Genomic DNA, 27,351 nt, shown 5'->3' on the forward strand with positions numbered 1-27,351 from the left:
AAGTACCGTCTGTGGGGATGGGGCGGCCGTCACGCCTGGAAAGATGCATCTGACACGTGGCCAGAGTCACTTGGGGAAACTCCGCAACTGACAAGCGAAGAGAAGCTGAGATGAGGCGCTGCCGCCTTGCCTTGCGGAACGGGAGAGAGGGGGGCAGGAAGGCGGGGGCGATTCTCGCCGTCAGCGCGGACTGAGAGTCACCATCACCCGCTCTCCCGCCCGCCCGCCTTCACCCTCCTCGCTCCTCGGACCAGACTCGAACGAGGCCCGACGACAGCTCCGCCTCTCCGCCAGACAGCGCGAAGCCCCACCTCCGCCGGCCTAAAGCGGAGGAGAGGAGGCCGGGCGGCGCGCCTCCCTTTCGCGGCTTCGGCCGCCCCCTTCTTTCCTTCCCTGTCTCCCCGCCCTACTCCTGGCGGCGCCTTTCCCTGCTTGCCAAGGAGCGGCGGAACGAGTCGGGCCGGAGGGAGGGCGGGGGCAGCAGCCCGTGATTTGGAGATGGCTTAGGGGAGGCCGCGGTGAGGCTGGAGTCGTCGCTCCCTGGAGGGACGTGACCTCTGCCGCGATGCTGAGGAGGATTTTACAGAGGGTAAGAAGGGGGGCAGCGGTGGCGGCGCGCCGGTCTCCCTGTTGCAGCGCCTGGGTTGGCTGCCTGAGGCGCCGCGGCACTTCCTGCAGCCGGCCCAGCACCCGAGTGGGCGCTTTGACACACAGCTGCCTCTCTGAGGCCTCTGGGGTTGGCCGCTCCCTCCCTTTCTTCCCGGCGAGCAGCAGCTCTTGCGACCACCCTGCTTTCTGGCCCTTTCTGGGTGCCTTTTCCGTTAGGCTCCCTTTCCCCCTGAATCTTCGTGGCCGAGGGTGGGAGCAATGGGGTCTTTCGGGGACGGGGAGGCTAGACTAGTGTCGAAGGAGAAGCGTGGAGCTGCGGATGGAGGGCGGGAGACATTAGGCTTCGCGTGGGATCGTCCCTGAGCTGGGGCTAGAGAGGCGGGAGAAGTTGTGGGACTCCATCTTGGATAGGGGAAAACGGGGAGAGGGAAATGAAGATGGGAACGGACAGACTTTTTCGTCTGTCGAGGATGCGGACTCTGAACATTGCTCCAAGGCCTTGCAGAGTTAACTGCGGTTGGGCTGTTTCTGTTGAGGGTGCTGGCCGTTCCCGCATTTTTAGAATCACTTGTTTGATGAGAGTGGTGGCTATATAAATTAGACATCCATTCAACACAGCAGCGGGTCAGGGCTCTGTAGGCGCTGTGGACATTTGGTTCACATAACTTCTGGTATTGCACGTCTTCCCTTGAGATGTTCCTTTTCAGATACACATTGACACGGATGACAAAACAGAAGTACCCTTAACAATCGATGGATTTTGTTTAAAGTCATTTTGCTGCTGTATTGAACTATGCATTGGGGAAAGCGAAAAGGGGGGAAAAAGATAAGGAATGTGGCAAATTTTCATACAGAATGGAAGATGGAGTGGATGGAAATTGTGAAATTGTATATGTAAACAATGCCTAGGGCTGTATTGTTATAGCTGGACTTCTGGGAAGATAGAAGAACTCAGATGTGTGGATACTCATGGTCTCTGTCTTGTCCCTTCAAAAGTTACACAGCTGAAACGCTTCCTTACCAAATAATTAGAACATCAGTTTTTGAAATTCTGTATGTACTCTATTCAACAGGGAACATTTATAGGCATCCTTAGAAAGCCATGTGGATGGAGTATAAGTTGTAACTTGACAACACAAACCCTAATTTACATGAGTTTTAATGCCTGATACAAATACATAAATATAAAATTTGCTTGTTAAGTCATAATGCAAATTTTGTTGGTTACACCCTTTCTCTTTTTAACTTTCTCTACTTATGGATCCCTATGTGAAGATTCTTCGAGAATCCAGTGAGAAAGAAGTTACTTCTGTTATGTAGCTATTAATGCTCCTCCCTTTTTTGAGAACTGCCAATGCAGATAGCATGATTCATATTACTCTGTATTTCCAGAACATGAGTTGTACTAGGATTCTTTAACTCGCATTATGTGCACTTTGCATCTTATTATCATTTGTCATCTACTGTCTTACCACCATTGATAAACATTGATGAACATTGACAGGCAAGAAATGTCACAGAAGAATGTGAATGTATGTATGTAAGATCTTATGATTTGACTTTTTGGTCATCTGTAGATTCATAAATCCAAGCAGAAGAATAAATATTGTATTTCTATGCTGTCAGATATCTTCCTGGTGAATCATATTTGCACCTGTAATGTAACTGTTCTTGGTGCTTATACTTGTCTTATTTTTCCACATCTTGTTAACTGTTTCATTTGATATATATATACTATTCTATATATAGTAACTGGTGAGTTTACTCACTCTCTTAATAAGTCTGGTAACCTACGGTACTAATAAAATCACTCATGCAATACAGATAGTCCTCACTACCATTTTCTGTGACCATTCGAAGTTACAGTGGTGCTGAATGAGGAAACTAATGGACAGTCCTTGAAGTTGTAGTCTACAGAGTCCCTGTAGTAATGTGATCACAATTCAGGCACTTGGCAATCAACCTGCAATTATGATAGTTGCAGTATCCCGTGGTCATGTGATACCATGTGCAATCTTTGCTGCCGGCTTCTGACAAGCAAAGTCAATGGGAAACTGGCAAAAGATCACGAATCGTGATTACATGATGTCATGTCTAATGGCTGTGACAATTCGCCTAATGACTGCAACTGGAACTGCTGTCATAAATTAATCAGGTCACAGGATATCGCGCTTAGCAACAGAGTTCCTGATCACATCTTTATCCAAGGATTACCTATAACATAAAAAAAGTTTCTATCATAAAATTTAATGCAATGTGTACTTATACTACCTAGATATTTTAATGTACATTTCCTGGCTGCATGTACTAAAGATAAAGTTCCAATGGCAATTTCTTTCATATTGGTATTTTTAGTTAAAGAATCTTTGATAGAGCTTGAAAAGTTCTGTACTAGTGACATTGAAGAATTGTTATTAGAAAATAATATTTGACTTTACAGACACCCGAGACTCAGGAGAAGGTCCTATTGTATATTCATACTCTGTTTGGGTATTGAATTTAAGATTAAGAAAGGATTATTTCTCTTCTGATAGTGTAAAAACAGGACACAGTCAACAAAGGAACAAAATTACTTTTTGTAATTCAGAACGTATTTTAATATTACTGTCTAAAATGAGATTTCCCACTTTTGCAGCCACTTTGTGACTAATGAGTCGTGGTGGCACAGAATTGCAGGCTAACTCTTCCCACAGCCAGGAGTTCAATCCTGACCTGCTCAAGGTTGACTCAGCCTTTCATCCTTCCAAGGTTGGTAAAATGAGGACCCAGATTGTTGAGAGCAATATGCTGAAATTGAGAGAGTGCTGTAAAAGACTATGAGCAGTATATACACCTAAGTGCTACTACTCGGTTGGCAATACAGATATAGCATTCCCATAAGTATTAATAACGTAAATTTATTAAAAATGGGATGAAGTTATTTTGACAAGACCTGCTTATCCATTCATTTAATTATCAAGTAATTTATGAAGCCATCCTACTCCATGGCAAATCTAGGTGGCATACAATATTTAAGAATAAATTAGATTAGAGATTAAAAAGAAAAAAGCAACAAGAGAAAACAAAGAGACTATACGGAGGTTCAAAACAATACATTCTGTTACATAAAACATTTCTCCAATCTGGGTGTCATCCACCCTATTCCATGTCATGGTGGAAAAGTGGTTTAAAGTTGTTGTTTTTTTAAAAGTCAGATTAGAAGCTTTGAGAGGTTATTCCATAGGGCAGATAGAGTGATAGAGAAGGCCTACTTGTTGGGTCCAGTCAGATGACATAGTTTAATCAATGGGACCTAAAGTATATGAACAGTCTGCACAAGAGGGGCAGAACGTACAAGAGATGATTCCTCTTAGCAGTCTGAACAAAAATTGTTCTTGACAAATCTGTGCTGATTTTTAATAATTACTGCATTGTTTTCAAGGGGGTTACAAATTAATCTTGTTGTGATCTGTTCTAAATTTCCCAGACGGTGAATCCTCTCTTCCCACCTTTTGAAGTTAGGGGCAATATTTCCTTTTATTTAGTCATCTGGCATATCAACTATTCTCCAGGATTTCTAGAAGATAATACATAAAAGTTGAAACCATCAGCAAATTCATTTGAGCCTGAAGATTGTAAATCTTTTGAAACTAAATATCTATTCCTTGACATATTTCTATGACTCAAGCTTCAATCCTGACCTTTCATCCTTTTCTTCATATTTACATGGTGAAATATAATCTTGTTGAGGGAGGCTTGGTCTTCACATCTACATAGGATTTTATATAGCCATGTTGGCCATTTCTGCTGACCTCCATTTTCTCATTAGACTTCTTTATAATTGTACTTTTAGTTTTTCCTTTTAAAAGTAGTTGTTTTCTTATTCATTAAAATAAAACTTTCTTGAAGATTCAGATACACATTTTATCTTATAGATATTCCTCTACTTACAGACAGGGTACACTCTGAAAGGCTATTCAAAGTCCAGTTTGTTTATAAGACCAAACAAGCATAAAAATATGAATAGTGGAGTTTTTACCTTACATAAGTGACCGTGAGCAGTATATGTGCAGATCAGCAAACAGTATGTTAACAGAAGGCAGGGGAAAGTCCCATACATATAGTGCATAGTAAACTATCCCTTTCCTACCTTCTCCCCCAACTTCTGGGACCTAGTTGGGAGTTGTGAACGTTTTTTTATATTGATGAAAGTTCATATAGTAATTTTAAAGTTTATAGGTCACCTTTATTTTCTGTTGATATAGACTGTATTGTATCTGAGAATGTATCACAAATTGAGCGGATAGGTGGAAGATTTGAAGGTTGATTTTTTAAAAAAAGTTCAGTTCTCAATATATGCAACTTGGAGTATTTAGATAAGCAGTAGTCAAAGAAAGTTGTTGTCTTAAACCTATGATTCACACTGCATAGTATATCTGTACATTCACATCACATATAATAATAATAATAATAATAATAATAATAATAATAATAATAATAATAATAATAATAATAATAATAATAATAATAATATATTTATTTCTTAGCCGCACCCTCTCCCGAAGGACTCGGGGCGGCGTGGATATATGGAATTATCCTGTAGGGAAAATATATATGAAGAGAAGCAGTTATTGGTAATGGCTATTTTTGTTGTATGCCTTCTTTAAATAAAATTTTAGCAACTCTGCCTCAAGAAAGTTATTTTATTTGGCTTCTTCTATAAGAATTATCTGTTGCTACATTCCTAATCATAGAATAAATTTGGGAATAAATTTATTGCTGCCAGTAGTCCCAGAGCAAGGCAATTTGACAGTAATAATATATTATATTTTCTCTTTTTTTCAGACTCCAGGCAGGGTTGGATCTCAGAGCTCTGAGTCGGATTCATCTGCAGCCTCTGGAAATGCAGTGGATATCAACAATGAGAGTACTTCAGAGGTACTATATTGCAAGAATATATGAATTTCAGAATGTAATTCAAGTAGTTTTGTAATCTTACAATATTGCATTGTGGGAAGCAGAGGGAGGGTAAAAGGAGGCAGCAGAGCCTGGCTAGCCTTAGAAGGGAGATCAGGTGGCTCCCGAAAGGAGACTGGGGAGCAGTCATGGGAATGGGCCAGAGGAGCAAGGTGAGTGTGAAGGATCGCCGTGGCACAGGAGAGTGGGAGGGAGTCGGACTGAAGAAGGGCAAAGCTAGAGAGTCCTCCTCTCCTCTCCTTTCTATTGTTTTGGTGAGCGCTGAAAATTTGCAGGGGTTGATTTGAAAGGCACTCTGCACAGAATCCGAGACAATCCTGCCACCAGAAAAGAACACACCAAGCAAGCACAGGGTGAGAAAGTGGGCAGCAAGGGATACGTTATTGCTGCAGAGATAGAGAGTAGTGTGCAAGATCCCTCTAGTCTAGCCTTACACACACACACACGCACGCACACACACACACACCCCTTTGCAATTAGATCTCATCAATGTATAGGTTATTTTTTTGAAAGCAGGCAAGCAAATTCCAACTACCGGAGGTAATTGGGGGTAGAAAAAGAGAAAGGCCAGGGAGGGTTTTTCTAAATAGAAGGAAAGGAGCGGGGACCATTAGCAAAATGGCTCCTGGTATCAACTTAAATGGGAGGTGCGAAATGATCTGCATCCACCAATCAGAGCCCTGCTCTGCCCATCGCTTGTTTTGGTGCGTGTCTGGCAGCGTTTTGTCTGTGCTGGGGCGATGGTGCGTGTGCCCACACAGAGGGCTCTGTGTGCCATCTGTGGTATGTGTGCCATAGGTTCGCCACAACGGGTGTAGAGCATCATTTCTATGAACTGGCTTAACCTCCAAGGAGAGAATAATTCCATTTTTGTGGCATTCCACAAACTTGTAAAGCAGGGGCTCCAACCCTCTTCCATTTGTATGAAACCATCCCCTCTTCCTCCCCCTCCCCGGGCTACCAAGCCGGAAAGGTTCTGGATCACTGTTGTAAAGGCTTTTTTTGGAGACCCTTTCACAATTTCATTCAGAGTCAATAATATAAGGCTGATACTTATTTTAATGCTGTATTATACTATTATGTACACATAAATGTGAAATCACAGTTGACAGTTCTTTAGCTGGTGTTTGTCTTTGTATACATTGAGTTCTTTCCATGAACTTAGGATAATATAATGAATCAGCATAGTTTTTGTGCAGATCTAATCAGCAAGCCCATTTGATAATGACAGATAAAAATTTCACCATTATAAGTGCTGTACAAGATTTTTGGTATGACCTCCAGTGTACCGATAATCACTGGGAGCCATTACGGGTGGTTTATGCCATAATCTTTCCATTTTTATTTTCAAATCTTGATACTTTGTGATTTTTCTCAATTTTATTTGCCTGTTATTCTATTATCTCCTAGTATTGCCACATCAATTATTCACATTCTTTTCAGCCACAGTTAAATCTGCACTTTGTGCCAAGACTATATTAATTTTATTATGATTTTTATTTTATTTTGTTTTATGTAGTGAAAACAACCTACAGTTTTACTGGTTTGAAACAACGCATAGAACTAGTGCATCTTTTTTAGTACATCACAGTGACTCATATCATTCATTAATGCATAACTTTTACCAAATTGCAATCTTCTGTATGCCAAGCAATACCAAATAGTAATATATATTGACATCTGCTAACCATTCATAGCTTTGGGTAAGACTTTTTATATAATGGTGGTTAATAAGATAGAAATGTGTATGCTAGGTTACTAGCCTTTATTACCTGTACATGCTTTACCTGCAGCATCCTCTGATAATGGTAAGGACAATATTGATCAGTTTGAAACATTTTGGCTGGTATGAAGTGAGTTGAATGTCCACTCACTTCCACTTGATGGAGGGAATGACAAGGTATCCTAGAAGTTGTTTAATATTATGCACAATGATTAATATTTTATTTACTCTGTCTCCAAGCTAGAGTTGTAAATGAAATTCAAAATCTAAACCTAAATTGTAATTCTGGTTTAAGATGGAAGTTTTGTATGTAATATTAACTAAATGATCAGGCAATGTATCTCAGAAAGTTTTCTCATTTTGACAGAATGTGTTAGAATTCTCTATTATCGTACATGTAGATCAAGCAGTTTTGTTAGTAACTTTGCTGAGAAGTTACAAGCCAATGCTGGCGTTTGTTGTTGTAATTAATTACATTAGAAAATGAAATAGCATTTAAGGCTTCTCTAAAGAAAATTTAATCACAATTCCTTCTAATTACCTGTTAATATATAAAAGAGCCAAAAATTAAATATGATTATTGTTACATTTTTTGTGCTTCATTTTTCAGGGATTTATTTGTCCTCTTTGTATGAAATCTCATGGATCAGCTGAAGAACTTTTTAAGCACTATGAAGCAGTTCATGATTCTGGTATTGATACAAGTCATGCAGGAGAATCTAACATGACCCTCAAAAGGTGCTTATAAATACTAGTTTATTTCTTTTTATTATATATTGAATAATAATTGATTTGTAACTGCATTTTAATCACTAATTAATCTGAATATTAGATGATATTGTGAAATATATTACTTTGTAGCAGAAAAATACATTCAATGAAAACAAAGTCGCTAAGAATAAAAGCTTTTATTTTTAAACTATATCGATTGAACAGTATCTTGGTTTAGATTTACCTTAGATTTGTTTCATGAAGAGAGTTAAACCTTTTTTTGTTTTGCTAGGCCCCAGAATTGTTTTAATTTATAGAAATCAAAATGCATTAATGTTTTGATATTACCAAAATATTAATTTCATTAAATTATTTAAATATATTATTATTTACAGAAATAAATTGAATTTCATGGCAATGATTTTTAAGACATTTAAATATATATATTTCCTTCTTTTTAATATGGATTATATTCAGTGATGACATATCTTTATTGAGGCAAGAAGTTCAAGACCTGCAAGCTTCTCTTAAGGTTGGGAGAATGTATTCAGCTTTTTATTTCAATTTACAAAGAACATCATGATTGTTATCAAAGTCCCAAGTTCACATCGTTCCTTTAACTGTCTTTCTACAGGAAGAACGATGGTATTCTGAAGAGTTGAAGAAAGAATTAGAAAAAGTTCATGGGCAGAAGCAGCAAGTAATTATTTTAAAATATTTGAAGCAAGCTTTCCACAAGCCATTTTTAATCAACCATGGAATGAAGATTATTACCTATTTTGTAAGGCACGTGGCCTGACTTAGTTCTAATTGTGCTAATCTTCTTTGTAAGGGGGCGTGATGACTCAGTGGTTGAAGACGCTGAGCTTGTCAGCTGAAAAGCTGACAGCCCAGGTTTGAGACCTGAGTGCTGTGTGACGGGGTGAGCTCCCGTTACTTGCACCAGCTCCTGCCCACCTAGCAGTTCAAAAGCATACAAATGTGAGTAGATAAATGGGTACCCCTTCAGTGGGAAGGTAATAGCGCTCTGTGCGCCTTGGCGTATATGATGCTGGCCATATGATCACAGAAATGTCTTTGAATAACGTTGGCTCCCTTGGCTAAAAACAGAGATGAGCACCCTGTAGAGTCAGATGCAACTGGACAGGGGAGACCTTTATCTTTACTTTTTAGCTTCTTTGTATTAATTGCTAATACAGTGAAATGTTTTTTTTTTAAAAAAACATTCTTTAAAAACAGATTTGTTAAGGTAAGCTTCCATTGGGATGTCATAATGAAAATTGTTTGGTGAGGAAAACACATGTAATTCATTCCTAGGTGTGATTTATTACATGTTTTCATTTATTTTAATGGATTTAGTCTGAAATAGCAGCATTGTGAATTATAGCTTCCAACAAATGATGGTTCCTTATTTAAAGCTAATTAATAGAGGATCTATCACTCTTGATGATGTGCTCAAGTACAGGAATTCTCAATCATAAAACTTGGTTTAAGATCCTTATATATTTTCTACTGTAATTATGCAAATGGTTATAAACTTGTAACACAAAGTGCAGACTCATAACTTCTTTCTTTTTCTTTCTATCTATCTTTCTTTCTTCCCTTCCTTCCTTCCTTCCTCCCTCCCTCCCTCCCTCCCTCCCTCCCCTCCCTCCCTCCCTCCCTCCCTCCTTCCTTCCTTCCTTCCTTCCTTCCTTCCTTCCTTCCTTCCTTCCTTCTTTTCCTCCTTTCCTTTCTCCCTCTCTCCCTCTTTCTGTCTTTCTCTTTCTTCCTGCCTTCCTAATTTCCTTAGGAATCCAAACCTGATGGTCTGGCAACTGCTGCCTCTACAGGTGACAAACTTTAAAAAAAATAGTTTCATGAAACATAATTGTCCAGAAAAGTGATTTATTGATCAAGATTTCTAATTAAATTTCTGTTTATCCATAAAATAATTGATTGATTGATTGTAAATACTTCAATTTAAAATGCAGTCTTTAAATAATTTAAAATGTTGAAGATTCTTTTTTCATGTACCGTGTTTCCCCGAAAATACAACAGGGGCTTATTTTCTTTTGCCTTACGAAATAAGGCCTTGGGCTTATTATCAGGGAGGGCTTATTGTTTTGGGGCTGCCGGGCGGCTGCTCCCTTGTGAACTGGCTCCTGAAGAGCCGGGCACAGCCTCAGGGGCGAAGCAGCCATGAGGTAACCATGCTCATGAGCAGCCGCCCGGCAACCCCCCTCTCCAGCCAGGCAGAGCACCATTCACTGACCTAGGGGGTATCCCTAAGGTGCCAAGCCATGTGGCGCTCTGCCCGCTCCCCAGCTCCCGCGGCTTGCCACATTCGGGATACCCCCTATGTCAGTGCATGGAGCTTTGCCTGGCTGGAGCGGGGAGCTGCGCAAGTGCCTGTTCCACCCACAGCCTCACCAAACCCTTGCGCAACTCTCCTAGGGCACTGCTGCTGGCCGCCCGCCGCCCCCCGCCGCCGCCCCACTCCGAGCATAACTTCTAAACTCCAAAAGTTGGGGCCGAATCTTCCAGCATCGGCCACGCTAGGAGTGCTCTCTATGGTGGGCCGGCTGCTGGACAGAGAGTCTTCTGGACAGAAGAGCACTCCTAGAGCAGCCGATGCTGGAAGACTTGTCCCCGAGTTTTGGAGTTTGGAAGTTATGCTCGGAGCAGGGCGGCGGCGGCGGGCAGCGGTGGACTGCGGCGGGCAGCGGCAGTCCCCTGGGAGAGCTGCGCAAGGGCTTGGTGAGGCTGTGGGTGGAACAGGCGCTCGCACAGCTCCCCTCTCTAGCCAGGCAGAGCTCCATGCACTGACCTAGAGGGTATTCCGAAAGTGCCAATCCGTGGGAGCTGGGGGCGGGCAGAGCGCCACATGGCTTGGCATCTTAGGGATACCCCCTAGGTCAGTGAATGGTGCTCTGCCTGGTTGGAGAAGGGATTTGCCGGGCGGCTGCTCGTAAGCATGGTTACCTCATGGCTGCTTCGCCCCTGAAGCTGTGCCCGGCTCTTTGGGAGCCAGTTCACAAGGGATCAGCTGCCCGGCAACTCTCCCCTCCGGCCAGGCAGAACGCCACTCCCCTAGCGGTATCCCGAAGGCGGCAAGCAACGTTAGCGCTCCCCCCGGCTCCTGTGACTTGGCGCTTTCGGGATAACGCTACGTCAGTGAGCGGTGCTCTGCCTGGCCGGAGGGGGGGGTTGTCCAGGGGGTTTATTTTCGGGGGTGGGCTTATATTTTTGCCCACGCAAAAAATGTAGCAAGGCTTTAGTTTCGGGACAGGTTGTATTTTCGGAGAAACACGGTAGTAATTCATGTAACAATTCTGTTTTATAGAAGAAAAATAAGCTTTTTTTGAACAAATTCGATCTTACTCCTTATCTGTTGTAAAAGTTATTTCTGTTTTAATTGAGGTTGTTACAATTTTCAGTATCCCGTTTACTGAGTACTAGAATCGCAATTACTATTTTATTAGGTTAAATAATTGTAAAGCAGTTGGTGCATCATAATTTATATAAAGTTGTTTTTCTTAGTGTTTATTCCGTTTGGCTGCAGGGTCCAGTTCTTTTTGTGCTGTGCTTGCTAGTTCATACAGCAAAGCTTTCAGTGCATGATGTAACAAGGCTTTTATTTCTTTCTCAGTTGCTGCAGAGCTTGATACTGATTATGGCTGAGAAAGAATGATTGACCCAAGGTCGCATAATTCTGGTCATTCCCTTTAGAGCCCTACAAAAAGATATAACAGCTAATATCTTACCAGATTGCCTGGTTTACAGAAGCCTTCTTGAGACTCTCCCACCTCACGAGAGATATGAGGTGTGGATGAGATGATAGGTCTTCTATATATTCCCCATTTTGTGGAATAATCTCCCCTCAAAAGTACCATATGTGCAATCTCCATTTTTCTGTCATTCTGGAAATTAGTTAAATCTGTTTTATTTCAGCGAAGTTTTGACCTCAATCGATTATGGAAACCAATTTTGGCTGTGATTATTATTATTTGATTGTTTTGCTAATGTGTTTCCTTTTTCTTACTACTGTGTTCACGTTGCTTGGTGCCTTCCGGGTACCGCTAGGTCAGTCCAGCGGCGCTGTGCCCGGCTGGAAAGGGGGGGTTGCTGGGCGGCTGCTTGCGAGTGTGGTCACCTCTTGGCTGCTGTGTTGCTGCTGTGACAGCGCAAAACAGCCATTCGACCCTGTGGCTGTGCCCGGCTCTTCAGGAGCCCGGTCGCAAGGGAGCAGCCGCCTGGCAACCCAAAAACAATAAGCCCTCCATTTTAATAAGCCCAAGGCCATATTTCGTGGGTCAAAAAAATATAAGACCCTGTTGTATTTTCGGAAAAACACAGTATATACTATCAAAATTAGGATGACCTCTAAGTACTAACAAATAAAGGAGGCAGGACAGAATTCAGGAAATCTTGGTTAAAAAAGAAAATCTTTTGTCTATGTTTGTTTTTATAAAATACTTTTGTCTATATTTGTTTTTATAAAATATTATTTTAGTTTCATTTTGTAATCATACTTTTTTATTTTAGAATTGCAATCTTTAGAACAGCAGTTAGAAGACAGTCAAGTAGAAAAATTTAATATCAAACAAATGAAAGACTTATTTGAACAGAAAGCAGCACAACTGGCCACTGAGATTGTGGGTAAGTTGTCCATACTTATTGCACAATACAGTGTCGTCGTCTTGTTTAAATTGAAGGAACGCCTTTTTAAAAGAACGCCTTTCTCTACAACAGAACTTAAAGCCAAATATGATGAAGAAACAAGCCTTCGAGAACTTGCAGAACAAAAAGTGACTAATTTGACACAAGAGTTACAGAAGCAAAAAGGTGTATGTGAAGATTTAAACACAGAGCTGGTAATTCTTGTGGTCATGTTTTATCATGCCTTGTCTAATTGGAAGGGATTATTCCTACAGCTTGATCATTTTAATTACAGATCTTTAAAAAACAAGTTATTTATATTTATAGTGATCTATTTCTGGTACAAAATAAAAAATCATCTTCTATGCTATAATAATGGATAAGTTTCTGTCCCAAGCTAAAAATAAATACTTTTATTTCAAATTAAATATCCTTGGTTTTCCATTCATTGTCATTTTTTCCCTGGTTATCATGGCAATAGTAGCTTGCCGTCACTTGACAATTATTTATCCATTCTCATTCTTAATTATTGCTGTTCTTTTGTTAGAGTTAATTTGCAATATTTGTTTTTATAAATAATGCAATTTATAAATTTGTGCACATTTTATAAATTTCAAAGTGCATTCCTACTGATGAAAATATTTTAAAATACAGAAATTAAAAGTAAGGACTGTATAGAGATTTACATTCAAAGATTCTTGGCAGGATTACAAATATATATTAAATACCCAGAATAAAAGATAAAATGTCCACAGTATATAAAATATGTAATTGCTAAGAGTCAACTTCAACTTAATGATACATAATCATTCAAACATGGATTATGCATAAAAAGCAATCAAAATCATACCGACATGTAGGATAAAAATGGAGGAAAAAAATGAAGTTAAAAAAGCCCTCCAGAAGAGATCTACCTTCAGTTGCTTCCACTGGGGCAAGTCAAACATACAGAAGTATATATTCCATAACATACAGTAGATGCTGTAGAGTAATAGAACAAATATTTTCTCCCATCTTCAATGCTCCTAATTTCACAAGAGTAAGTGATTAACTATAACTTTTCTTTGATTGTAACTTTTGGACAGGTTAATTCTAATTGCAAGAGATCTTAACCCACATAAGACTTTCTAGATCAAATCAGCACTTTAAATTGAACCTGGAAACCTGTTAGGAACCAATCTAGGTTTGCAGCACAGTTATAAAGTGGACTACTGTTTTGCATCAATGGGATTTTTTGAATAGTCCTGAAAGGAAAGTCTATGTAAAGTTCCTTTACAGTTCTCCAGTTTGTCTTGCAATAATCCATGTGACCTGGATTATTTATGACCTTTGCTCTATGTAAGACTGTCAGTGCACCAGTCAAGCTGGACAAGGAGCCCTTTGATTCCATAATGTGCTTTGAAGTGCTCATGGGCAAATTGAATAGCTATTTGGGACACTTTTAAGTATAATGTCTCTTTTCACTAGTTTGTATAGCAGCTATGGCAGCGATGGCGAACCTTTTTTGGCTCGCGTGCCACAAGTGGGGGGAGTGCAGGGGGGTTGTGTGTGGACGTCCCGCACCCATAATGCAACGTGTGACCCCCCAGTGCGCATGCGCGCACAACACGTGACCCCCCCCATTTTTACATGTTTTTTTCGCCCTTCCCAGGCTCCAGAGGCTTTATAGGAGCCTGGGGAGGGCAAAAAGAGCCTCCCCAGCCCCCCGGAGGCCCTCCGGAGGCTTCAGGGACTGTCCGGAGGCTTCCCTGAAGCCTTCGGAACGCTTAAAACGACCCTCCGAGCAACCCAGAAGTCACTTCCGGTTGCTCGGAGGGTGGTTTTAAGCGCTCCGAAGGCCTCAGGGAAGCCTCCGGACGGTCCCTGAAGCCTTCGGAACGCTTAAAACCACCCTCCGAGCAACCCGGAAGTCACTTCCGGTTTGCTCGGAGGGTGATTTTAAGTGCTCTGAAGGCTTCAGGGAAGCCTCCGGACGGTCCCTGAAGCCTCCGGGGGGGGGGCGCGGGGGAGGCTCTTTTCACCCTCCCCAGGCTCCTATAAAGCCTCTGGAGCCTGAGGAAGGCAAAAAATAGCTTTTAAAAAGGTGAACTCAGCTGACAGGGCAGCGCCTCGCATAGGTGGCATAGGTTCGCCATCGCATAGTGCCATAGGTTCGCCATCACTGAGCTATGGAATGCTAGGAAAAGATGCAACTATTTCAAGGATTTTTCAATGTGCTTTATGCATACTCTTATGGTTTTCAAAAGTTATTGTGCCCTCAATGTCTGCTAACCCCATGATTAATTAATGATTAATTATTAATTAATCAACAGTTGAAAATATTGATGTTGAATGTCTCTAAGTAGTTAAAGTGTATTTAGCTGCATAATATTTTAACAAAATAAGTTCAAGAATTTTTTTAAAAATTGTAGAAAGCTAAGAAAAATATACTGGAACAGCAACATAGAGGTATTTCAGTTATATTTGAGTATACTGTAACGGTTTTTATGAAATTAAGTAGCTTTAAGACGAATATGGAATATGGAAAATATATTCTCTCTCTCTCTCTCTCTCTCTCACACACACACACACACACACACACACACACACACACACAAAATTGGTTTTACACTGTAATTTTATAAACCATATTGAAAATATAATTTCATTCTAAACTTTGTAATAATGATTTTTATATTGCTGTTTTCTAAAGCTTCAAAGACCCGGGGTAGAAGATGTTGCAGTTCTAAAGAAGGAATTAGTCCAAGTTCAAACATTGATGGATAAGATGACTTTGGAATGTGAGAAAGAATCTGAGAAACTGAAAGATGAATGCAATCATTTGAGAGCACAATATACAAATGCAGAGGTAATTAATCTAGTCAAAACATTTGAATATGAACCATACTTTTATAATTTAATGTGATTAGTATTAGTATTAAGACATTATACTTAAAACAAATATTTTCTGATTGAAAATGCAAAGCAACACTTGTATATTTTTCTTCTTTTGATCATATAACTTTTATGTAGAATCTGCTGAGAATTGTGATTTTGTCTAAATTGGCTTTAAAATCACTGACGCCTATCCCAATTAAATGTGCATGTTTTATCAGCATCACGCTACTGATTTAAGTAATCCATGAACATTCTGTCTAATGTTGAAATAACATTTATCATTGTTTTCTTTTTCATTCACCCATCTTTTTTTTTTGGCTGCTTTCTGTGGAGGTCTTTAAATTTGAGGTAATACTCTAACCGTTACACCTCTTTTCAAAGGTAACTACAAACAAATAACAAACCAGATTAGAACTAATTTGTGCATGTATTTACAAGCCACCAATCCTTTTTTTGCACTTATTTTACAAACTATTCTCACAATTAAACTAGCCAGATTTCCAGTGATTATATGTGATTGGTATCAGTATGTATATTTTGTCTGTTCTTAATGAATTTGCAACAAAACATTCTGATGTACTCTTTTGGGATTAATTTTTTTCAAATTTGTTAGGTGGTTTCATGAGTGACATGAGGACTCTTTTAGGGCTGAAAGGAATAGTAAGTAAATTCTGCAAAAATGCTGGATATAGTTCCAGAAAATCAGAAAAAGAAGACTTATCCAAAAGTGCATATAAGTTTTTTTCCCCAAAATAGTGCTCTCATTGCAAGAGATTGTATTTCCCAACTAGCTTTACAAAGATTGCAGATGAACATGCCTGAAGGACAGTACTTTAGGAAACATAGCCCATGAGAGCAGTTGTAATAGCCTGGCCATTACATGTCCTTTTAGGTTCATTCTCCCTTAATAAAAGAAGAAACGGAGTTTTGTGACCCAGTTTTTGGTAAGCTCATTGCATATCTTGACTTATTGCATAAGTCAATAAGCCACAAAGATGTAGTCTCTTATATTTTATTGAGTGTTTAATGTTTGAAGAAGTATCGTGGTCAGGAATGAATTTTTGTAGAATGAAGAAATGCACTTTGCATCTTATAATGAGAACTCTGTCAGATTTAAAGAAAACTCTAAAGCCTTCTTTGTTTTTTCTTACTGGTACTTTTTCATTATTGTACAGCAATTCATGGGAGTTTATGTAATTCAAATGAATCTACATACTGATAATATTTTCCCCTCTTTATCGCCTTCTACTACACATCATTCACCCTGAAATCTGTCCTGCAACCAAATCCCAAGTATAGTATTCACTTTTAAAATAAAGCTATGTTATGTTCTGACATACTAGCTTTACTCTAATATATTTATTTTATTTAAGCACTCAGAACAATTATAAGTTGTTGCCTAGTTACCATTAGATTTCTAAACGGTATTACACGAGTTCTTTTTTCTGTTTTCATTCACGTATCTTGCAAAACTGAAGTTTTAATAAGTGCTATATTCACCCACATATATCCCTTTCTGCACAAAGTGCAGCTTTAAAAACTCTTATTTGTTTCTCCAAATCTTATTTTCAGAACTCATGAAAAAGTAATATTTAAAGATAAGGATGGATGGAAAGGAACAGGAAGAGGATACACGTTCTAGTGCTTAGGTCCTAGTGAATTTATTCTATGACAATGAGTATCTAAAGTAATAAGATGTACAAAATAATAAGAATAGTTGACACCAAATACAAGGAAATCCCCTATTACCATTAAGAAGTACAATTTAATTGTTTTTCACCATGTACAAACATGTATAGACATCTCTGTTTAAGTGTTTATAAAAACACTCTGTTTATATTCACAAACATTTCTATTTATGTGTTCATTATTAATATCTTCCTTTATTTTTGTGGAACAAAACTAGAATTTTAGCTTTTAATTTTAAAATGAGACTTTTCTCTGTGTAAAACATATAATGTAGAATAATAAGGTTGAAAGGGACATTGGACCCATGGCAGGAGATCCTACATCATTCCAGATGGGATGGATACACATGATCATAGAAAGAATAACACAACACAATTAACATGAGCTGGAAGAGACCCTGGAAATCCTCTAAGAGAACAGGAGGCTTGCTTTTATAAAGAAAATACTATTAACAGGAGTTGTGAAATGTTTTATAGAGAAGTTTCAGAATTACCGTATTTTTCAGAGTATAAGACGCACCAGAATATAAGATGCACCAAGATTTTGAAGAGGCAAATTAAAAAGATCTGCAGACCTCCCAAAAATGGCCCATTCTCCAAAGTTGGTGGAGACAGCGGTCATGCATGGGTTAATTCAGTCAGTAACCAATAGAACTGAGTTTACCAAAGTGGTGTCATCGCCTCAGAGGAGTGTTGTCCTGCTTTTTTAGACTCAGTTCGATCCGAACTGACTGTGCTAACTGCTTTCTCCTCAACTTTAGTAGATATTATAATTACCTTTAATTGGATATTTTTCTAAATTTCATCTAAATTACATCGAAATTGGAAGGAATCAGTGGATAGCTCCTCAAAGCTTCTTGGAGAGACTTACCAGGGCTTCTTCGAGGCTTCTGCCACCTGAGCTTACCGGCAATTCAGAGGCTCTCCTGCAAGCAGCACCTCTCAGCAATGGCCGTTGCAGGCTCCGCTCAGCTCTGCTGCCTCTGCTGGCCTCCGGGCCTTTCTCCTCGTGTCGCCAAGCCCGCAGCCGCTTCCAAGCGCCGCCAAAGCAGCCAAAAGCTGCCAGCCGCCGCCAAAAAAGCCGCCAGCAGTCACCGCTGCCGGCAGGAAGTGCTGCCACTGCTACATGCTGTTGCCGCCCCCCAGTGCTCCCGCCTCACTGGATCACCGCTGCTTCTCCCTACGACCTACGCAGCCTCTCTGCAGGGCCTTCGATGCCCTCACTGGTTCTGCGGCCTCGGCTACCTCGTGGCGCCCGACCCATAGGCCCTGTAGCCTTAGCAGCCATTTCGTTTTGATATGAAGATCTCTGGCGGCCATTTTGGGGACTTCAAGGAGTCGTGAATACAGACCATGGCCTCATCTCCTGCACCTGAGCCACAAGTGCCTCTACTTACCAACGAGACCCCTTCTTCTGGGACACGCAAACACAGGCCTGCCCCAGAAGCCTCCCCCACAGAGCCCTCTTCCAAGGTCCCCAGGGAGTCCCATAGGGGAGTAGCCAAGCCACAGGCAAAGGACAGTGCCACCCAGGTTCCTCCCAGCAAGGCCAAGGCCAAGACCAATCACACTGAATCCCATCTATTTCAGGCCCAGAGGCCTTCTCAGCCTAGTCCTCCTCCTGACTTATCCTCTGATTCAGAGGATGACCTCTCCCCTGCTGCATCCGTCATTCAACCTGAGGATGCCAGGGGCTCAGGCGATCTGGCCTGCAGTGGGGATGAATCTGAGGGTGGCAGGAGCATCACTCTGGATGAGGAGCCCCTCTACCAGGAGGAAATTTCCCCTCCTCCCCGCCGTCGCCACCGCTCTTACTCACCTGGTATGGCAGACATATCTGAGGCCATTGAACGTGGCGTAGCAGCTGCTGTTAAACATAGGTCTTCTAACTACTCTACTCCATGCAGGTCTGCTTCTTCCTCTGATTCCAGACGCAGGGATGGTGCTCTCTTGGCTTCTTCATCGCATGAGCTCCCTGGCACATCTAGTCACACTTTGGTTTTTGGTGAAGCAGAATGTCCGGCAAGAGATTCAGATCTCTCGGAAGACAAGGGTCTTCCCCCTGACCTACCTGCATTTGCCGGTTTGTTCAAACCTGCTGTCTTTCGCTCTCTCCTCTTTAAGACCAAGAGAATTGCTGGCATCCCTTCTCCTAAAGCACCTCAAGGAATGGAAGCGGACAAGGCGGACACTACTGACCCCCTCTTCATCCAGCCTAAGGTGGAAAAGGAGGTGATCCCATCTCTCAGACTCTTCATAGACATGGTCCACAACCAATGGGCATCACCAGGTACAGGTCCCCTCCCCAATATCTTGGACAAGCACCTGTATAACGTGGGACCAGAACTTACCATGGCTTTAGAGGTACCTTCTATCGACTTACCTATAATTGGCCTTTCTTCTCCTAACGCAGCCTCAGCAGCTCCTGAGGAGGCTCTTTGCCCCGAAGACAAGAGAATAGAACAAACTCTGGTCAAGAGTCACCAAGCCTCGGCTTGGGCCGTTAGGGCGGGTACCTCTGCTTCGTTCTTCAATCATTCTGTTCTCTTATGGCTAAGGCAACTCCAGGCGAGGCTTCCAGCCAGGGATTCTAGGGCTCTCAGGGATATCAACAAAATAAAGGAGGCCCTAGAATACACTGCAGATGCTTCCTTGGATGCGGCCCGTTTTGCATCCAAGGCCATAGTCATCTCCACCCGTCGCCTGCTTTGGCTAAAACAGTGGCAGGCGGAAGCCCATGCCAAGTGGAGGCTAGCCTCCTCTCCCTATTCTTCATCCTTTCTCTTTGGGGCCCCATTGGATCCTCTATTGGTAGAGTCCAAGGATAAGCGGAAGGTCTTGCAGCCGGCCACAAAAACCAATCCTTTTATCGCAGGCAGCCCTTTCGGGGTCAGGACGGGGGTTCCTCCAGCTCCCATCCGCAACGTCAGGCTCCCCCCAGACAGGGCCCTTCCTTTTCCAACAGGTCAGGCAGAAACAGCCAGAGATTCCAGCCCAGAAAGTCATTCAGGGACAATACCAACCGATCCCACAAGGTAGAAGTGACTGCCTGGAGGATCTTCCCATAGTGGGACGTCTGTCGACCTTCGCGGATCGTTGGGATGACATCACCAACGACGCTTGTGTCAGGTCCACGATCAGAGTCGGCCTTCTCTTGGACTTGCGCTCCAGTCCTCCGAACCACATTGTCCCCTGCCCCATATCCAGGGACCCTCAAAAGAGGCTCCTAGTAGAGCAGGCCATCCATCATCTGCTCCTCATTCGGGCCATTCAACCTGTGCCTCCAGGCCAGGTGGGACGGGGGTTCTACTCTTGTCTCTTTATCGTCTCTTTATCTCAAATTCTTAAATCGATTCATCAGGTACAGGAGGTTCAAAATGCACTCTCTCCTGTGAATCCTAGAGAGTGTGTGCAAACAGTGGACCTCATGGAGGCTTACCTCCATGTACCCATTCACAGACACACAGACGGTTCCTCCGATTTGTCTATGCGGGCCGTTACTATCAGTATTGGGCCCTCTTCTTCGGGCTATCATCAGCCCCAAGTGTCTTCACTAAGCTCCTGTCAGTTGTAGCAGCCAACTTACGTGCCAGACCCATTCGGATCTTTTGCTACCTGGACGACATCCTCCTGTTGTCCAGGTCACGCAACCAGGCCCTGCGGGATCTTCAGGACACCTTGCAGGTACTTCAGGAGGTGGGATTCTCCATCAATCAGGAGAAGCGCCACCTTGTTCCCACCTCTCGTCTAGTGCACTTGGGAGCCCTCATCGACTTGGCTCAGGGGAAGGTCTTCCTGTCTTGGGAATGACAGATCAGCCTCATGGATTTAGCCTTCAAGGTACAGAGGAGACAGCAGGCACCTCTTCTCCAGCTGTCTCAACTGCTGGGGAAGATGGTCTCTTGCTTCACCATCGTCCCTTGGGCGTGGCTTCACAGCCGCTGCCTCCAGTGGTTTCTTCTGCCATTCCAGAAGACCAACAGCAGCTGTTCCCTAGCGAAAGTCAGGTTGACTCCAGAGGTCCTTCACTCTCTGGACTGGTGGATCTCCCCGGCCATCTCTCAGGGGTCCCTCTTCAGGGAACCTCCTCGTCTTGTAGTTACGACGGATGCGAGTTTGACGGGTTGGGGTGCTCACCTGGAGGATCAGATAGCTCAGGGTCCCTGGTCCGACTCCGACCTTTCCCACAGTATGAATTGGCTAGAGTTGAGGGCCATCCATCTAGCTCTCCTTCAGTTCCAATCTTCAGTTCACAACACTCATGTGTTAATCGGACAGACAACACAACAGCCAAGGCTCATGTCAACCGCCAGGTAGGGGGACAAGAGCAGTTTCCCTCATGGAGTCTGCCTTTCACCTAGGGATCTGGGCGAAAGCCAACCTTCTCTCCCTCCACGCCGAATACATCTCGGGCACCAACAACACCAGAGCAGACTGGTTGAGCCGCACAACAATCGATCCTGGTGGAGGCAGGATCCTGACAGTGGACCCTCAACCATCGCATCTTCAAACAGCTGTCGACCAGATACGGGACCCTGGTGCTAGATCTCTTCGCAACGGCATTCAACAATCAACTGCCCAGGTACCTGTCTCGCTACACGACACCAGGCGTGGAAGGGACGGACGCCTTAAGGTGTAGGTGGCCCCACGGTCTCCTGTACGCCTTCCCTCCCTTCCCCCTGATACAGAGGGTCATTCAGAAAATGATAGAGGAAGAGGCCGAGCTCATCCTACTCTCGCCCCATTAGCCGCACCGTCCATGTTTTGCAAACCTAGTCAACCTCTCAGTGGGCCCAGAGTGGCGTCTTCCCTGATACCATCCCTTCTTCACCAGGGATCCATCCCCCATGCCGACCTATCTTGACTCTCCTTAACTTCATGGAGGCTAAGCGGGAGGTCTTGAGGGCGGCAAACCTTTCTGAGACTGTAATTCAAACTACTCAGGCTTCTTGACGGCCCGACCACTAATAGATCTATGAATCAACGTGGCAGACTTTCAACAAATGGTGCCTTTCTAGAGAGGTTTCGCCCCTGGAGGCCTCTGTTCCCCAGGTTTTGGAGTTCCTGCAGCAGGGACTAGATAAAGGACTTGCGCCTAACACCTTACAGAGGCAAGTGTCGGCTCTCTCTTTGGTTCTCTATCTTCACCGGGATGAGCCTCTCTCCTTACACCCTCATGTATGCCACTTCATTAAGGGCGCGTCTAATCTCTGCCCTCCTGTCATTCACTGCTTCCCTTCGTGGGATGTAACCAAAGTCCTTGACTTTCTCACTCGACCACCATTCGAGCCTCTCAGTTCTGCCTCCCTGCATCACCTCACATTGAAAACAACCTTTCTGGTGGCTATCACGTCTGCACGATGGGTCTCAGAATTGGCGACCCTTTCCATCCGTTCCGACTTGTGTACCTTTCACTCAGACCACGTGGTCCTTCGACTTGATCCCACCTTTGTCCCAAAGGTCAATTCGGTCTTTCATCAGTCTCTGGATCTCACTCTATTGAACTTTTGCCCTAATCCCTCTCACAGTCTCGAGCGCAAGTGGCACAGGTTAGATGTAAGACGGGCTCTTAAGATCTATATTGCCAAGACGGCCATCTTTAGGTGCACCGAAGCACTCTTTGTTTCTTTCCATCCCATGAACAAGGGTCTAAAGGCTTCTCCATCTATGGTTGGGCGCTGGATCCGATCAACCATAACTAGAGCTTACCTGGCGAGTCATCTCACGCCTCCATCCAACATCACGGCGCATTCCACACGCAGCGCGGCTATATCAGCAGCGTGGACAAGGCAGGCCTCAGTGGAAGAGATCTGCAAGGCAGCCACCTGGGTGACCCCAAATTCCTTTATTCGCCATTATAAGATGGATAAATATGCGTCAGCAGATGTGGCATTCGGATGGCGGGTGCTTCAACAAGTTCTTCTTTCTTCAAGCTTCTAGCCCACTCTAATTCCCACCCGGGGACATGCCCAGCTTTGGTACGTCCCATGCATGACCGCTGTCTCCACCAATGTTGGAGAATGGGGCATTGGTTCTTACCTGATATGCCCCTTCTCGAGGCAGGTGGAGACAGCGGTCATCCCCACCCTTTGGTCCCTGGCCTAGTTCGTGGAGGGAGTTTTGGAGCTAGGCTAGAGTTTCAGAGGATTGAAAGCAGTTGACTAACGCACAGCAGTCTACGTATCTCCTTTGTCACAAAAGCGGGAGGACACTCCTCTGAAGCGATGACATCACTTTGGTAGACTCAGTTTTATTGGTTACTGACTGAGTTAACCCATGCATGACCTCCTGGGGACAAAAACGAGCAAAAAAGCCTGTTTTTTTGTCCCAAAAATGGCATGCATAGTCTTTAGGAGGCTTATAGAGTGCTCCTGGGGGCTGGGAGAGGGGCAAAAATGAGCAAAAAAGGCCCATTTTTCATTCATTTTTCTCCTCCCCAGCCCCTAGGAGCATTCTGGAAGCTTTCTAAAGGCTATGCACGGCCATTTTTGCAAAGGGGGCGGGGTTTCAGGAGGCCAAAATGCTGTATTCAATGTATAAGAAGCACCCAGATTTTCAACCTCTTTTTTGAGGGAAAAAGGTGTGTCTTATACTCCAAAAAATACGGTACGTTTTACTAGGATCAGGAAAATTACTAGTACATATTGTCTGATGGCATCCAGTATATTTTTCCTGCCAATCTGAGTTGAAATAGAGAAAAGGGAACCCTTCACTTCAGATCTGGATTTGACAAGAATATAAGTAACTGATCCTTAGCCATAATGTTAAAATTGCTTTATTTATGTAGTAGCTTTTCTTGCTGATAGCAGAAACCAAGCAGGAATCATGCTTTTGTGATACAATTGTGACATTCTTTCCTCTTTTTTACTAGTAATATTTGAAGAATTTATATAGAACAGTGTTTCCATATATACTTTGTATACTATATAGTTAAAGAACTTTATTTATTTTTTGATGACATAAGCTTTTGTTATGGATTCCGTAATTATTTTATAGGAATCTATTCTTGTTGAATTAAAAGTATATAAAAAGGAGCAAAATATAAATATAGATTGGTGGCCATATCTCCAACTACAATCGAGATACAAAAAAGATGTAAAAGAATATGGAATATACACAGAATTACAACAAATAGACAAAAATTTAATTGGCCCCGAAAATAAACTCATAACGAAAATTTACAAATATTTATTAGAAGTAACATTAGAAGAAGAAAAAGTTAAAGGTTGCATGATAGCGTGGGCCAAAAGCTTTGGTTACAACATAGATCTAGCAGATTGGGAAAGAATTTGGAACACAAATTATAAATTAACACGATCAGCAGCACTTAAAGAAAATATGTACAAAATGTTTTATCGTTGGCATTTACCACCAACAAGATTGGCTAAAATGTACCCAAATGTGAAACCGACCTGCTGGAAGTGTAAAAAAGTACAAGGGACTTTTTATCACATATGGTGATAAAACACAAAAATATTGGACAAAAATCTGGAAATGGGTGCAAGAAATTACAGGAGAACAGATAAAATACAAACCCGAAATCTTTCTGTTGGGAATAATCAAAGGGAAATATACAAAAAAAAATTAAATATATATTAACACATATCCTAACTACAGCTAGAATAGCATTTGCCCAATGCTGGAAACAAAATAATACCCCCTCGGATGAATTAGTGATAAAAAAGAACTTTGGACTGCGCAGAGATGGATAAATTAACACTGAAATTAAAAGATAAAGAAGAATCGGAATACTATGAAATTTGGAACAAGTGGTACAAATGGCTGCAAAACAAGAAAATTAATTAAGCCGAAAAACAATATATGTAAATATTTATAGAACTGTGTATAAAAGTGTGTAAATATAGAAGCGAAATGTTATATACATGTACAGATATGATGATATAACAATGTTAACAATGTTGATATAATGATTGTAATATGTTGTAGAAGGGGAAAAATAATAAAAAATTTATGAGAAAAAAAGTATATTTTTTTCATTCTCCCCCTCCTTCCCATAGGCTACCATTAATAAGTTAAATGCAGAACTTGCTAAAGGACCACAAGAAGTTGCTACATATGTACAAGAGATCCAGAAACTTCAAACTTCAGTTAATGAATTTGCACAGAAAAATCAGGTAAAAATATTGTTATTTGTGTTTTGAAAGCTACAGATTGATGATCTTGTTCAATTCTAAAGATAAAGTCTTATCAGTTTTACAAATCATGAAGCCTCTGATATTACTTTTTGAGGTCATTGATGAATTCCTCTTCTAACATGACAAAATTAAGCCAAGATCTGTTCTTGGATTATGGACTCATGTATTTTGAAAAACAAGTCAGAGATTCTAGCCTTTTAGAACCTTGGATTGATATCAAATACCATTATAATCATGCAGTATTTTTCTGTTGATTCTAATGCAGCAGGTATACTTTCTATTCTTACAGCATTTATATAGCTCTAAGGTAAAGGTTTCCCTTGCACATATGTGCTACTCGTTACCGACTCTAGGGGGCGGTGCTCATCTCCATTTCAAAGCCGAAGAGTCAGCTTTGTCTGAAGATGTCTCCGTGGTCATGTGGCCGGCATGACTAAACGCTGAAGGCGCACGGAATGATGTTATCTTCCCACCAAAGGTGGTTCCTATTTTTTCTACTTGCATTTTTACATGCTTTCGAACTGCTAGGTTGGCAGAAGATGGGACAAGTAATTGGAACTCACTTCGTTATGTGGTGCTAGGGATTTGAACTGCCAACTTTTCTGATCGATAAGCTCAGCGTCTTAGCCACTGAGCCACCGCATCCCCTTTTATATAGTTATACATCAGTGGTTCCCAAACTTTTTCAGTCCACTTGGTGCTACAAACTGATCCTCAGTGCCCCCCACCCAGTGGTGGAATTCAAATTTTTTTATGACCGGTTCTGTGGGCGTGGCTTGATGGGCGTGGCTGGGGGAGTCATGTGACTGGGTGATTTGCATGAAGGAATAAAGATAGTAACAGTAAAATTCAAAACTAACAATTAATTGCACATTTATTCAAAATCCAATTTAAAAACCTTTGTAGTTAGTTAATTCAACAAAATTGTTGAACATGATCCAGTGATACCAGGTTTTCAAAGTCTGATAGTCATTTATCAAGAACCTTAGTAACTAGTAACTTAGTAAACTTAGCAAAATTTAGTAACTACTTCACTGTTCAGTAAATTGTTAATGTGATGGATGGGCTTGATGAAGTGATACCAGTTTCCCAATGTCTGGTTTTAAGTCACTTAGCAGGAGTCTTAAATCACCACGTTCAGTAATCTGGAATCATTTTCTTTGCTTGGAGACCACACTGAAGCCATGTTCCACCAAATATGATGTTGGAAATGCAACAAGGAGCTTCTTAACCACTGTCCATAGTGCAGGATAGCGATCAGAAATTTCTTTCTGTAACTAAAACTCTTGGTACAATTTCTTGAACTTTGGCTTCAGCTCAATGTCACTAACATTTGCTTGAATTATTTGATGAGATTATTGCATGGTACATAGGGATTCCCAATATGGAAAGTGAGAATGGGAACATTTTAACAGATCTATATGTTCTTGGGTTATAATTTTCACTAAAGAACCATGGGGATGAAAAGGGAAATATAGGCAATGGAGTCCAATCCCCCTCCTCAACAGTTTGGAAGAATAACTCTAGCAAAATGCAGCCTTTTACCTCTTTGGGGAATGTTGTTGTTGTTATTATTATTATTATTATTATTATTATTATTATTATTATTATTACTACTACTACTACTACTACTACTACTACTACTACTACTACTACTACTATACGATTGTATCACAGTGGCCAGTTGATTCGCCGGATTTGGCATTGATTACTAGTCGGGCCTCACCCAGGGGCCTAGGACGTCGTAACGTATTTTCGTAATATATGTGCAGATCCAAGCAGTGCAGCTTTTTGCATTTGACTGATGGTGATTTTGTCAAGTTTTAACTGTTTTAAATGTAATTCCAGTGGTTTTGGAATAGCACCCAGTGTGCCGATTACCACTGGAATTACCACTGCTGGTTTGTGCCATAATCGTTGGATTTCAATTTTTAAGTCCTGGTATTTCGCGACTTTTTCATGTTCCTTCTCCTCAACCCTGCTATCACCT

General features: G+C 41.8%; 1 protein-coding gene across 1 annotated transcript in view; it reads left to right on the forward strand.

The window, feature by feature from the left end:
* The first annotated feature begins 370 nt into the window (after positions 1-370).
* The window catches only part of EEA1 (early endosome antigen 1), a 65,670-nt gene continuing 38,689 nt past the window's right edge, over positions 371-27,351 (forward strand). The window contains exons 1-10 of the mRNA XM_081957184.1: positions 371-589; positions 5,434-5,526; positions 7,899-8,026; positions 8,477-8,531; positions 8,634-8,699; positions 9,792-9,831; positions 12,527-12,640; positions 12,734-12,855; positions 15,333-15,488; positions 25,224-25,340. Coding sequence (XP_081813310.1) covers positions 566-589; positions 5,434-5,526; positions 7,899-8,026; positions 8,477-8,531; positions 8,634-8,699; positions 9,792-9,831; positions 12,527-12,640; positions 12,734-12,855; positions 15,333-15,488; positions 25,224-25,340 — 915 coding nt within the window. The 5' untranslated portion in view covers positions 371-565. The remainder of the gene's footprint in view (positions 590-5,433; positions 5,527-7,898; positions 8,027-8,476; positions 8,532-8,633; positions 8,700-9,791; positions 9,832-12,526; positions 12,641-12,733; positions 12,856-15,332; positions 15,489-25,223; positions 25,341-27,351) is intronic.

The sequence above is a fragment of the Natrix helvetica genome (assembly GCF_964273705.1).
Source record: "Natrix helvetica genome assembly, chromosome: 6".
In the NCBI taxonomy this organism is placed as follows: domain Eukaryota; kingdom Metazoa; phylum Chordata; class Lepidosauria; order Squamata; family Natricidae; genus Natrix; species Natrix helvetica.